At 41.8% G+C, this 13,940-nt stretch overlaps 1 protein-coding gene across 2 annotated transcripts in view; it reads left to right on the top strand.

The window, feature by feature from the left end:
- Positions 1-13,940, top strand: part of Stxbp3 (syntaxin binding protein 3) — a 49,320-nt gene that overhangs the window by 5,636 nt on the left and 29,744 nt on the right. For both annotated transcript variants that reach the window (XR_008216301.1, XM_052730217.1), the window contains exons 2-6: positions 5,843-5,892; positions 6,540-6,621; positions 8,839-8,915; positions 13,046-13,124; positions 13,702-13,802. Coding sequence is in view for 1 of the 2 variants with exons in the window: in XM_052730217.1 (XP_052586177.1) it covers positions 5,843-5,892; positions 6,540-6,621; positions 8,839-8,915; positions 13,046-13,124; positions 13,702-13,802 (389 nt within the window). In the remaining variant the exon portion in view is untranslated. The remainder of the gene's footprint in view (positions 1-5,842; positions 5,893-6,539; positions 6,622-8,838; positions 8,916-13,045; positions 13,125-13,701; positions 13,803-13,940) is intronic.

Here is a 13,940-nt window from a genome sequence, read left to right as displayed (position 1 = left end):
GGGTTTTTAAATTAGATTTTAAAATGTATTTTCTGTGCATGCCCATCTGCCTGTGTGTACACTGTGGCACGTGTGTGGAGGTCAGAAGACAGCCTGCAGTACTTGCTGCTCCCAGGGATTGCACTCGAGTCAGCAGGTGTGACAGCAGGCACCTTTACCCACCGAACTCAAAGTTGTTGTTTTTCAACATTTATTTTTAAGTACATTTGTGTTTTGCCTGCATACATGTAAGTGCACTGCATGTTTGCCTGGTGCCTGTGTAGGTGAGAAGAGAGTGCCAGGTTCCCTGGAACTGGAGTTATAGATGGGTATAAACCTCCATGTGGGTGCTGGGAACTGAACATGGGTCCTCTGGGAGAGCAGTAAGCATTCTTAACTGCTGAGCCATTTCACTGACCCCTATTTAAGGATCCCCAATGCAATAGTATAGTAGCAAAAAATGGAAACAAAATAGCAACCTGGTGAATGAGAATAGCTGGGTAAATATAGTCTGTCAGTATTCTTTTTAGTTACTTAAAAAGTTACTAACATTACTAAAAGAATAAGTTATCTCTGTTCATACTTTATATGGCAGCTATCCATGATGCATCTTTAACAGAGAGGGTAGTAACAGAATAATATGTATATGCTGAACCTTTTTATGATAATTTGATTATTAAATCCAGGACAAAGTCATAAAAGGAGAGGGGATATGCATTTGAGACATTAATGGAAGTAGGACCCAGTAAGACTGTAGTTAGGTCATGGTGGTTGGAGAGAAGGTTGGAACTGTGAAAAGGTGGTAAAGAGAAGATGGATGAGAATAATAGTGAGTTAGGAGTTGGAGTCATCCTAAACTGACATTCTGGTCCAGGAGACTCAGAGTGATGTTGTTTATTGGTGAAGAGAAAAAAGGGAGGAGTCTGTGGGAGAAAACAGTTCTGAGTTACAATACGGTGATCTTAAGTGCTAGTTTAGGCCTCTGGTAGGTATTTGGAGATGTAGAGGTATGCAAAGCAGATAAAGGAGCTGAATTGAAGATCGGGATTTAGGTCACAGCATGTAGTAGTCATGAAGCCGTGGATTAAGAAGAGGCAGAGCAATTAGAAAATAAGTATCTTTTCCAGTCAAAGTAAAGATCTTTTAGAAGTGGCAGATTTTTTCCTCTATTACCTTGATTATGACTTCCACATTGTTCAGCTTTTAAATGTCTTCTTTTCGAATTCTAGTTATTCCTGGGTCAGGTCCTGTTTCTGACCGTTACCATGGTCTCAGAAACGTCTCTGTGACTTAAGGTCCTGTGCAAGTGTTCTGTTGGCACTGCTCATGCTGTGCACTAACAGAGCTCTTGTGTTTCTCCCTTCACTGTGCCCGCCTTTGCATCACAGGTTCACATATGTGTCCTTTTGTGCCTCAGAGGCCAAGAGGGAACAGGTGGGTAGTTGGTTTGGTGGGTCACTGTTGGGATAGTAGTTGGGCTAATGGAGGATCCTCCTAGAGGGGAGGGAGGCGCTAGTCAGTGAGTGTCTTGAATGGTAGAGTTTAGATTTCCCTCAGTGGGCAGAATGAGCATGTGAGCGTCTGAGGGCTTTTCGGGGTGGCTGTAACCATGGGTTATGGTTCAGGAAAGGGACTAACAGGAGTGTGAAAAATTGAACACAAAGGGATTGGAGGTGAAAAACAGCCATGCCAGATAGGAGACTATTGCACTAGCTCAGGGAAAGATGTTAGGAGTCGGGTATTGTTGATGTCAGTGGCAGCAAAAATAATGGCCAGTTGCCAAAGAACAATCAATAATTCCTAATATTGAATGTGGGGGAAGGAGAAAATAGCCGAAGCTGTGACTAAGAAAATATACAATAAAGCGACAGGAATGAGGTCTAGAGCAGTTTTTATGGAAGGGTGTCAACTGGAGGTTTGGAGGTGCTCAAAACCTACGTACGGTGTGATCGACTGAAGTCCGGAAAGGGTACTCTGTAAGATTGTTGAAAACTGAAGGACTGACTAATGATGAAACTTTGGTGAGCATAGTCTCTGAGGATGAGTGTGGACTAGGCAGAGCACAGCTAAAAGGATGGTCTTGGTTGCTGAAGAAGAGATTGAGTGATTTTCATTGTATTAGTATACAAAGTACTTTGAAGTCCTGTGACATTAGCTGATGAGATTTCCTTCTCTCTGCTCTCAGCACGTGTTCCCTGTGACCCTACCCCTTTTTATCAATGTTCCCATTCTCTCCGTCCACACTCACTGTGTTTAAGATACGGACACTGACCGTGCAGCTGTCTTTAGCATCTCGGGCTACACAGTGAAACTGCAATGTGAGCTAGATGAGGTAACAAAATTTTGTGGTAGCCACATTAAAAATATAATAGAAATAGGTGAAATTAATTGTAGTATGTTTTATTTAACCTGATACAATCAAAATTATTTAATATAAGAATTAATAAGGTAAGGGAAAAAGACTTCATAGGCTATTTTGTATTTCCCCACCCCTTTTTAAACTTTAAAATCTTTCTCTGTTCTCTTGTTTTGGTGGTGCCAGGGATCGAACCAGGCTTCACACATGCTGTGTTCTGCCATTGAGTCACATCCCAGCCCTTGCTTTTGTTCAAGTGATTTTTTTTTTTTTTAAGCCAGATTTACTCTGTGGCCTGGGAAGACCTAGAACTCACAGCAGCCCTCCTGCTCAGCCTCCTATGTGCCAGAATTTTACAGGTATGAACCCCTGTGCCTGGCTACCACCAGCTCTATCTCAAGGGCTGCATGGTCACACGTGGCTAGTTCCTGTCATCTAGGGCAGTCAGTATAAGGTAGAGAGCAGTGACGTGACTCTGCTCCAGCAGTATTCATTTCTCCGAGAAGAACAGAATCACTGGGAACATGCAGTGTCTTCAGTTTTCAGCTCGCAGTATGTGCTTTGAAGCTGGCCCCGAAAGGAAGTAGTCTCTCGGTGTGTGAGCTCTGCCTTCACGTGGCCTTCGTGTTTGCCTGTCGTGTGGGAAAAGAAACCTTTGCTTTCTGATTATTTCCCTATAAAATATCCTACCTCGTAAGCAATATGTAATTGCCTTTACTGACTTCTTTCTAACTATCTTTTTTTGGGGTGCGGGGGGGCGGTGCACCTGTGTGGTGAAAGAGCCCAGAGGCTGACTTTGGGTGTCCTCCTCCATGGCTCTCCCCCTTAGTTTTTGAGACAGGTTCTCACACTGAACCTGGAGCTTATCGTTCATCTAGGCTAGCTGGCCAGTGAGCTCCAGGCTCCTCCTCCGTCCATTCCCCACCCCATTGCCAGCACTTGGGTACAGACACTCCCCCACAGCTGACTTCGTACATGAATGCTCGGAATCAGAATCAGTTCCTTGTGCTTGCACAACACGCACTCTCCTCAGCCTCCATTCTTTTGTTTTGCTTTGTTTAGGTTGGTTTGAGATAGGAGTTCGTGTAGCCCAGGTGGCCTCCAACCCTGTAGCTGATGATAATCTTGAATTCTTCTGCCATTGTCATCCTATTACCGGGGACTTGGGTACTACCATGCCTCACACTCAACTTTTAACTGATGTTTCTTAACACTTCAAAATCTTCCTGATTACAAAATCAGGTCACAAGGTTTAAAATTCCATGCAGGGTGTGTGTGTGTGTGTGTGTGTGTGTGTGTGTGTGTGTGTAAGATAGTGCAGGCATGCATGGCCACAGTGTGCCAGTGGAGGTCAGAGGACAGCTTAAGGGAGTTGGTTCTCATTCCATCACGGAACCTGGGGATCGAGCTCACAAGGTCAGGCTTGGTGGACAAGCACTTTGACCCACTAAGCCGTCTCGCCAGCCCCAGAGCACAACTTTTTTTTTTTTTTTTTTTTTGGTTTTTCGAGACAGGGTTTCTCTGTGTAGCTTTGCGCCTCTCCTGGAACTCACTTGGTAGCCCAGGCTGGCCTCGAACTCACAGAGATCCGCCTGGCTCTGCCTCCCGAGTGCTGGGATTAAAGGCGTGTGCCACCACCGCCCGGCTCAAAGCACAACTTTTTAATACTCCTTTTTCTTGGAACACTTCGAACAGCAGATATGTGTTATTTTTCCTTCTTTTTTTTTTTTTTTTTTTTGTTTTTTGAGACAGGGTTTCTCTGTGTAGCTTTGCGCCTTTCCTGGAACTCGATTTGGAGACCAGGCTGGCCTCGAACTCACAGAGATCCGCCTGGCTCTGCCTCCCGAGTGCTGGGATTAAAGGCGTGTGCCACCACCGCCCGGCTCAGAGCACAACTTTTTAATACTCCTTTTTCTTGGAACACTTCGAACAGCAGATATGTGTTATTTTTCCTTCTTCTTAACCCGCTCTCCAACTCTTCACGTGCTGGTGGGATGTCCTGCAATTCAGTTCAGTTCTGATACTACTTAGGGCCAACGTTGGCAGGGTTAAGGATTCAGACCCATAAGACTGCCCCCAGTTCAGATGATGGTAGCAAGCAGCTTCCCACACTTCCCGGTCCCATCAGGACTTCCTATACTCTGCCTTCCCTTTCAGGTTCTGTGATTCGTGGCTTACAAACAAACTCTAGTGAACTACATCCTGTCATCGGGTTTTTGTTGTTTGATTGTTGTTTCTCTAAAGCATACCAATCATCAGCCAGTTGAAGTCTGTAGGTGGAGGTCCAGAAGGGGCTTCCCTCCCTGTGGAGCTGGGTGTGTTACTATTGCTACACATGGCTGCATTCAGTGACTCAGAAAGTGGGTGGGTTATGAAGTTTCATTGTGTAGGCCTTACTGATGAAATCATTGGCCACTGGTAATTGAGCACACTCTCTAGTTCCTGTTGCCTCCTTAGAAGTCATAGCTTGGTCCTTCTGGTGACCAATTGCTTGCTGAAGCTAAAAGGGTCATTGTCACCAGCATACCATAGAGTCTCTGTCATATAAGAGAGTTCAAGGATTTTTAGATTTATGCCAGGAACTAGAAACAAAGATCAGATTTTTTTTTGAAGGTTGTATTTTTACTTTTAATTATGTGTATGCTTGTATGGGTATGTAAACAAAAGCATAGTTGTCTATGGAGGCCAGAGGAGGGTTCCAGTTACAGGTGGGTGGGAGCCACCCAGTGTGATACTGAGGGCTAAACTCTAGTCCTCCACAAGGGCAGTACTTGCTCTTAACCGCTAAACCATCTTTCCAGCCCCCCCCCCCGATATTTTTTTATTATGCCACAATAACATTAAATAGTTCATTTAAAAATAAAAAAGTTTAAACAATTAGAGTTAGGCATGGTGGTGCATGACTATACTCCAAACATTTGGGAGGTAGAGGCAGGAGGAGAATTGGTTCAGGGTCATCCTTGAAAGATGTCAGATGCCTGTAACTGAAGTTACAGGTGACTGTGAGCCGCCTGATAGGGTGCTCACAGCCCAGCCCAGGTCCTCTGCAAGAGCATCAAGTGTTCTTAACCACCGAGCCATCTCCCCAGCCCAGCTACGTGTATTCTTTAACAAGAGAGTAAATGAGGATGAAAATGTTCATGCGAATTTGCTTGTCAGATGTAATTTAGCCATGAGCCAGTTACGGATCTTCTTATCGGTTATTTTTTTCTTAAGATTTAAGAAAGAAGGAAAACCTAAGTCAGATAATAGTTTCAGAAATATTTTCTGGACATGTTCATACACTTATGTTTGAGAATATATTACAGTTTAAATATATAGGTTATGTATTGTATAGGTTTGTATATTTACTTAGAGCTTATTATATAGTGTTTATAGAGTTCCTCCATACATTCCAAGTTGCAGTTTTTCTCAGCCATTTTGAACCTTTTACGTAGTCTTACATTTCTAATTGTTGCTTTAGGTTGCTAAACTTTTTTTTTTTTTCTTGTCTTAACGTCTTGACAGAGATAAAAACAGCGGTGTTCGATGACTGCCGGAAAGAAGGCGAATGGAAGGTAGAAGTCGAGTAATTTGTTCTTCTGGGGGCGGGACTTCAGAATATTGTACTTAGGGTGTTTCCATGAGGTCTAGGCCTAGAATATCACTTTCAGACCTTACTGTCCTCTAAGCTGTGGTGCTTTGGGCAAGTCACCTAACATTTCCCTGTTTCCTTGTCTAGTGGATGGAGATGGTAATACAGCATACTATTCTTGCAAATACTAAATGTTTGAACAGTGCTTTATGGCAATAACATTTTTTGAAAAATCTGTTGTTAAATATTAGATATATTTAAAATGTACAAACTCTGCTTCAAAATAGAAATGCATCTATTTCTTTTTTTTTTTTTTTTTTTTTTTTGGTTTTTCGAGACAGGGTTTCTCTGTGTAGCTTTGCGCCTTTCCTGGAACTCACTTGGTAGCCCAGGCTGGCCTCGAACTCACAGAGATCCACCTGGCTCTGCCTCCCGAGTGCTGAGATTAAAGGCGTGTGCCACCACCGCCCGGCCGCATCTATTTCTTTACTTGTTGTAGTATTTACGTGTCTGTGTATTGAGAAAGTAAGCCACCAGACCGTGCAGTGGAAGAGGAATTAGAAATCCTGCTTCTTAGTTGTCTGTTAGTTCTTGACGGTCGGCTCTTGATGCCCTCTTCTTTGTTTTAAGATAATGCTGTTAGACGAGTTCACCACTAAGCTTCTGTCCTCATGCTGCAAAATGACAGACCTCCTGGAAGAGGGGATAACTGGTAAGTGTCGCCACTGCTCGGGAAAACCGTGCCATCTGAGTGTGAGTTCTGAGTATGGCGGCTTTTTAGCTAGTAATTATGCTTTCAAAGATATTATGTTTTCTTTTTTAGAGCTCTAGCCATAACAGATTCGTCATGTCACTCCTTGGTTGTGAGATGTTGAAGTAAATCCAGTATTCTCCAGAAAGCCTGACCATACAATACTTACGTTTTGATGTTTGTGAATAAAGTGGCTTGTTACCTATTGCATACTCAGTTTGCATTTGCTGTTATAATAGCGTGTTTTCAAAAAATACAAATCTTTATTTTAAATTGTATCACATTTTTATTGAGTGTGCGTACATGCATACGTGCACGTGTGTGCATGCCTTCGTGTGTGTGTGTGTGTGTGTGTGTGTGTGTGTGTGTGTGTGTGTGTGTGTGTTTTGCATGTGGAGGTCACAGGACAGCCTTCAGGAGTCAGTTCCTTCTGTCTACTGTGGAGTCCTAGGGACTAAACTTAGGACATCAGACTTGGCAGTAGGGGCCTTTGCTTGCTGAGTCATCTCACTGGCCCCCAGAATTACTAATTAAGCCATGTAACTTGTTTAAATTTCTAGAGGCTGTTCTGATAGAAACTAGAGTGAGAACCATTTGCTACACATGTAAGAGTACTGTGGAACTGCAGAGTATTCTGTACTGTAGGGGGCTTTGATCCTTTAATAGACCATTGTTTTTTACTGTCTATCCAATGTTAATAGGGGTGGGTGTGTGTGTGTGTGTGTGTGTGTGGGTGTGTGTGTGTGTGTTGTGACAAGACAACCTGCTGGTGTTAGTTCTTCCTTTCTACTGTGGGGGATCCCAAACTTAAGACATCAGGCTTAGCAGTAGGTTCCTTTACTCCTGAGCCATCTCACTGAGCCCAAGAATTGTTTTACTTTCTGATGCATGTCTTGTTTCTCCTGGCACAGTGACTGCTTGTGCTGTACTCTGGTGCCCACCTGTAAGAGGTCTGCTCCGTCTCTCCATGCTGACACATGCTGACTCCCATGCAGAGTCTCAAAGAAGATACTTTTTAAAAAAATTTTTTTATTTTTTTATTTTTTTAGGATTTATTCATTTAGTAAATGAAAAAAGCTCAATATATATAAATGTGGTTTTTTTACTATTATTATAAAATGGAAAATACAATGAAGTTTATTTAAACAATTTTTTTTAATTTTTCTTTCCTTTTACATAGCAACCCCTGTTTCCCCTCCCTTATTTAAAAATGTTGTAAACTTTAGTTCTAGTTATTAAGTTATTAAGAATTACAGTAACAATATCCAATCCATTTGCACTTGACAAAATTAGAGAAAATACTTAATTATCTGTCTTATCTTGGTGAGTCTAAAGTTTTGTATCTAATTTACTTTCTATTATAACTAAGGAAAGCTATAATTATAACTATTTAGTTTTCAACTCCATCAAAGACCCCAGAAGGGTGAAATGTTCCCTAGTGACAGGGACACCAGACTGTCTGGACAGTCACCCAAAATGTTACATAGTTTTCCTTGTTAACAAATTCAGAAAAGAAACTCACAAAAGAGTATAAAGTGCATAAGGTTGAGAGACATAAAAACATAGTTTGGGGTTGTTAATGCAAGTTAGGATAGAAAGTGAATTAGGTACAACACTTTGGCCTCACCAAGATAGGATAGATAATGGAGTATTTTCTCTGATTTTGTCAAATGCTAATGGACTAGACATTGTTAATTGCCCATATATATTTGTATATAGTTACTGTACTTACTGTATGTAGTTTTTCTATGTTTGTTAAAACCTTCGCTTTTTATTTAGATAAAAAAAGGGGGGGATGATGTGGGATATTTTGTGTTCTGAGAAACAAAGCTTGCTTGGAATCAGAAGGCAGAGCTAGCCACTAGTTAACCGTAGAGTTCTAGAGGTCTATACAGAGAGGAGACAGGAAGTGATAAGGTGGAGTGGGCAGAGACAGGATCTCTGCCTGTTTGGTCTGAGGAACCATAGAGATAGGAAGCGGCTGTGGCTGCTCCCCGCTTCACTGATCTTTCAGGTTTTTACCCCATATCTGACTCCTGACTTTTATTGATAAGATTAATTAGATTTACACGTCAGTTTATAAATGTGTTCATTATTATTATAAGGAAAATACAATGGAGTTTATTTAAAAATATTTTAAACTTTGGTTCCATTAAATGACTTTGTTGTTGTTGTCAGTTGTAGAGAATATTTACAAGAATCGTGAACCTGTCAGACAGATGAAAGCCCTGTATTTTATCTCTCCAACGTCAAAAGTAAGTATCGCCAGTCTTGAGAGCGAGTTTGGGGCTGGCTACAGCTCAGTGGGAGCGCGTGTGTTCACGTGTGCAAGACCCATCGAACCTGGATCTCACCGTCGTCTTAATTGACTTTTATTTCATGTGTATGGTAGGGTTTCTGCTTTTCTGTATGTGCACACACGTGTGCAGGTACCCACAGAGGACAGAAGAGGAGTTACAGGCCAGTGTGAGCTGCCCAGTGTAGGCATCTGGACAGTTACACAGGTCCTCTGCAAGAGCAGCAGTGCTTGTAACTGCCGAGCCTTCTCTCCAGCCCCTCAGCCTTGATACTGAAACACACAAACAATGGCCAGTGTCTTCACGAAGTATTAAAATGCCTTATTAGACGATTATTTCTATTGACTGCTTTATTTATGAAGTTTTCCTGTATTAGGTTTTATTTGTACTCCTACCAGTAAGAATGTAAAGGAAAGATTTCCCTTCTGTCATATATGAAAGCAGAATTAATGATATAAAATGATAGTTGCTTTGCAGCACTTGAGATTCACATAGCTCCTGTTGACCCTTAATTTTGGAAGAGATGGAAATGTAGATAAATAAGTCTTTTAAAAAGATATATTTATTTATATTTTATGTGTATGAGTGTTTTGCCTACATGTACATGTGTGCATCATATGCATGCTTAGTGCCCATGAAAGCCAGAAAAGGGTGTCAGGTCCCTGGAACTGGAGTTACAGGCCATTCATTGTAAGCCCCTCCCCTCCCCAATGGGTGCTGGGTCCTCAGGAAGAACTGTAAGCACTCTTAGCCTCTGAGCTGCCTCTCCAGCCCTGAGCAATAAGCCTTTATTTATCTTAGTCAGTTTCCTGTAGTATACTTGTTTATGTATAGATTTATGTGTGTATGTATATGCATTTTTATGTCAAAGAAATTGCTTCTTTTTTTTCTGACAAGTATGACTTGACTTGCTTCTTGAGCCAAACTTTTAATATTGGATTCATTTTTTTTCTGTGTAATATCTTCTTGCTTGTTTTTTTGAGACAAGTTCTCAATATGTGTCCTAGGCTGGTCTTGAAGCCACTATTTATAGTGACTTCAGTCAGGCTGGTCTTGAACTTATAGACTGCTGGTTCAGCCTCCTGAATGCTGGGATTACAGGCGTAAGCCATCGTGCCCAGCTCTTTGTGATGTCTGAGAAGGCATTTCCAACACCTTTTTTCACTCCCACTTCTAACTAACTCTGTTAGAATCAGGGAAGCAAGCAAACAGAAAAACACCGCACAAAAAATACATCTGCATGTTGACTGCTAGGAACATAGTGATTGTATTTTAAAGATTTATTTATTATGTATACACACACCAGAAGAGGGCACCAGATCCCATTAGAGATGGTTGGGAGCCACCATGTGGTTGCTGGGAATTGAACTCAGGACCTCTCTGGAAGAGTAGCCAGTGCTCTTAACCCCTGAGCCATCTCTCCAACCCAACATAGTGTTTTTTTTTAAATGATATTTTATAATTTCTCCATGATATAGTACTACAAGAAAAAAATTCATGACTGGGGAAAAAATGCAACCTAAAAACGCCATGTTTAGCTGAATATGTGGCTCATGCCTTTTAACTCCAGCTCTTAGAAGGCAGGAGGAGGTGGATCTCTGAGTTTGAGGCCTACCTGGTCTACATAGCAAGTTCTAGGCCAGCCAGGGCTACACAGTATGATTGACTCTGTCTTAGAAAAGAAAAAGAAAAACATACTACTTTTCACCTAGTATTCAAATTGTCAAAAGGGTTGTGGGTATGTGTGCACGCACGCACGTGCACACATTCTCTTAGTTATTCTAGCCATCCATGGTTAATGAAGCAAAGCTTGACATATACTCTTACACTGATAGTATCGGTGTAAGAAAATGGATTGCCCATTTTCAAGAAGCTTTTTAAAATATTCTGTTTGGAGTTAAGGAATAAATGGTTAAATTAAGATGATAGGAATAAATTGATTAAATTCTGAGAATTGATAAAAGGTAGTATAAAAGACCATGTGACCATTAAAAATAAGGTTTGTACCAGCCTGGTCTACAGAGTGAGATCTAGGACAGGCACCAAAACTACACAGAGAAACCCTGTCTCGAAAAACCAAAACATAAAAAATTAAAAAAAAAGGTTTGTATAGATTGAATGACTTAGGAATTCATTTTTAATGTTCAGCGACAAAAGAATACACAATTACACATTCAGTAAAGTAGCAGACAATTTAGAGAAGGCAGTGCCTGACGTGTTCCTCATACCTACCCACAACCAGCTCAGCATTTCTCCTCACCTTGAATCAGTTGTCTGTGGGCCCTACAGGCCACTGTGCAGGTGATGAGGCCTGGAAGTCTTTGGAAGCATTGTGAAGACTGTGAAGACTGTGAGATTTGCTTCCCCGTGGGCTGGAAGAGCCCGAGACCAGCGTCAGGGTTCCCAGATGAGAATCATGGACAGATTTCAGGAGGTTGGCTGGAGGAGATCTGAAGAGTCCAGGGGAGGTCAGCGGCTGCAGAAGGGAGGGCCTTAGTGATTTGTGTACTTCACTTTGGTGTTGCCCTTGGGAAGAAAAACTTTGCCTTCCTGCTCCTGTGGAAGTGGCTGTATTTAGGACATCCCGCAGTTGACTAATTCCCATGTGTGGTAAAAAAAAAAAAAAAAGCATCCAGCCGCACACCTAAGGAGGTCCAGCTGCCAGAGAGAGGACGTCTGGTGAAATGAAGAAAACATCCAGCTAGGGAAGGAGTCACTTTAAGACTTTGCTGTCCTGAGCAGAAAAGTAGCACAGCCTGGAGAGACCCACGTAGCTTCTGAAACGCTTCCTGGAGCCCAGAGTGTGATTGCTTGTTGAAACAGCTGTGGAAGGGAAGGGAACTCTCCACAAATGTGAATTAGTAGTCTGTAAGACCAAAACGGCATATCTCTAAGGCAAAAAGAAAAATTAATCGTCAGAGACTTACAGACAGATCTATGTAGTAGTATTGCAAGAGAAGAGCATCAGAGGGAAGGGAGAGAGTATTAACTTACTGTTTTCATTTTCCCATCCAAATCATGATCTTTTTTAAAGAATTTAATGGTATAAAATAGTAGTTTCTTTGCAGAATTTGTGATTGACAAAGCTCCTGTTTATCATTTTCAAGGAGTAGATAGACAAGTCTAACAGTGGGAGCATCTTTGACTCTTCTGCTGACTTCGGGACCCTATTCATCCTGGGCCGCCTTGCCCAGCCTTAATACAAGGGGAGGTGCTTAGTCTCACTGCAACTTGATCTGCCATGTTTTGTTGATATCCATGGGAGGCCTGCCCTTTTCTGAACAGAAACAGAGGAGGAGTAGATTAGGGGTGGGGCAGAAGGAGGTGGCAGGGAGGAGGGGAAATTACGTTCGGGATATAAAATAAATAATTTTTTTAAAAAAGATTTATTTTTATTTTACATGCATGTGTGTTTTACCTGCATGTTTGTCCATGTACTGAGTGTGTCCATGGTGCCTGCAGATCCAGAAGAGGTATCAAATTCCCTGACACTGGGGGTAAGGACAGTTGTGAGCGCCATGTGTGTGCTGGGAGCTGAACCCAGGTGCTCGGTAAGAGCAGCATGTGCTTTAACTACGGAGTGGTCTCTCCAGCCTGGTTGTCTCTCTTTTTAATGAGCACATGAAGGCGCATACTGCCAGCTGTGTCCCTGGTGTCTTCCCCTCCCCGAGGACCCACTAGACCTTCTTCTACTGTAATGTTAGCAGTTGGAATTCCTTCCTTACTAACACTCTCCGTGATCAGTCTTGGTGATTTCTTTCTCATAGGATACTGCCAGCACCTTGCAAGGCCTCTCAGTTCTTGATCTGTTGTCATCCAATAATCTTGTCATCTGTTGTTTGTGTCCTAGTCCTCCTCATTGCCGATAATGTCATCTGTGTACTCCTGGTACCTTCTTGCTGGTTACCTTAGTGTGTTGTCTTAATAGCTGTCACTGGCTAGAGAAATGGTTATCCTTAAAAATCAGTTTGTAAGTCAACTTTTAGCCAGCAAGAGCTTATTTTATTGAAATAAAATAAACTTCAAAGCCAGCATATTTAAATCAGTATTTAATAAAAATATGTGTTAACATCTCACTTCTTTTTAAGTCTGTAGATTGTTTCTTGCGAGATTTTGGAAGTAAATCTGAGAACAAATACAAAGCCGCATATATATACTTCACGGACTGTAAGTGCCTTTGTAAAGGTTATTACCTCACTGTTTAACATGCTGGGACTTTTAGTGTCTGCTTTTTAGTTTACGTCCATGAGCATTTTGGAATCTTAATCAAAATTCCAATTATCAGAAAGAAGCCTATGGGAAAGTACCAAAGAAAATAGTCTTTTTGTTTGGCATATTTTATGGGAGAAAAAAAATCTATCGTATTTTCCCCATTGTATACATTTACATGGAAAGCAGAGGAGAGGAAAGAAGTCCTGAGACATTTATGTTTGTTTTGTTACATACCTATATTTCAATAAGAAGTCTGAAACCAGACGGTGGTGCTGCACGCCTTAATGCCAGCACTCGGGAGGCAGAGGCAGGCTGTGAGTTTGAGCACAGCCTGGGCTCCAGAGACCTTGTCTGGGGAAATAGCAGCAACAGAGAAGCCTGTTGTCCCCTGTGTTTCGTGCCTTGCACTGACCGTCTGTCTGCGGGGTGGTCTGCTTTATAAAATGCAGTGGCTGTGCATAAAAACAGCACTGCACGTTAGGGAATGGATTCAGAAGGAGTAAGACTTACGGCAGTGTGCTTCCCTCCCCAGTTTGCCCGGACAGCCTCTTTAACAAGATCAAGGCATCTTGCTCCAAGTCCATAAGAAGATGTAAGGAAATAAACATTTCCTTTATTCCACATGAGTCTCAGGTACTGGTCATTTTTACTTTTTAATTTTGGCTTATAATGGATTTTCACAATTAGCTTTATAAGCTTGTTCCTAAAGCATGGTCTTAAGATATTTTATGTATTTATTGGTAAATGTTGTGCCTAATCTCCAAGTAAATA

Source organism: Peromyscus californicus, unplaced genomic scaffold (genome assembly GCF_007827085.1).
Source record: "Peromyscus californicus insignis strain IS unplaced genomic scaffold, ASM782708v3 Scaffold_9__1_contigs__length_137607984, whole genome shotgun sequence".
Classification (NCBI taxonomy): Eukaryota; Metazoa; Chordata; class Mammalia; order Rodentia; family Cricetidae; genus Peromyscus; species Peromyscus californicus.
The sequence above is the reverse complement of the archived record's forward strand: the minus strand, read 5'-3'. Positions and strand labels throughout refer to the sequence as shown.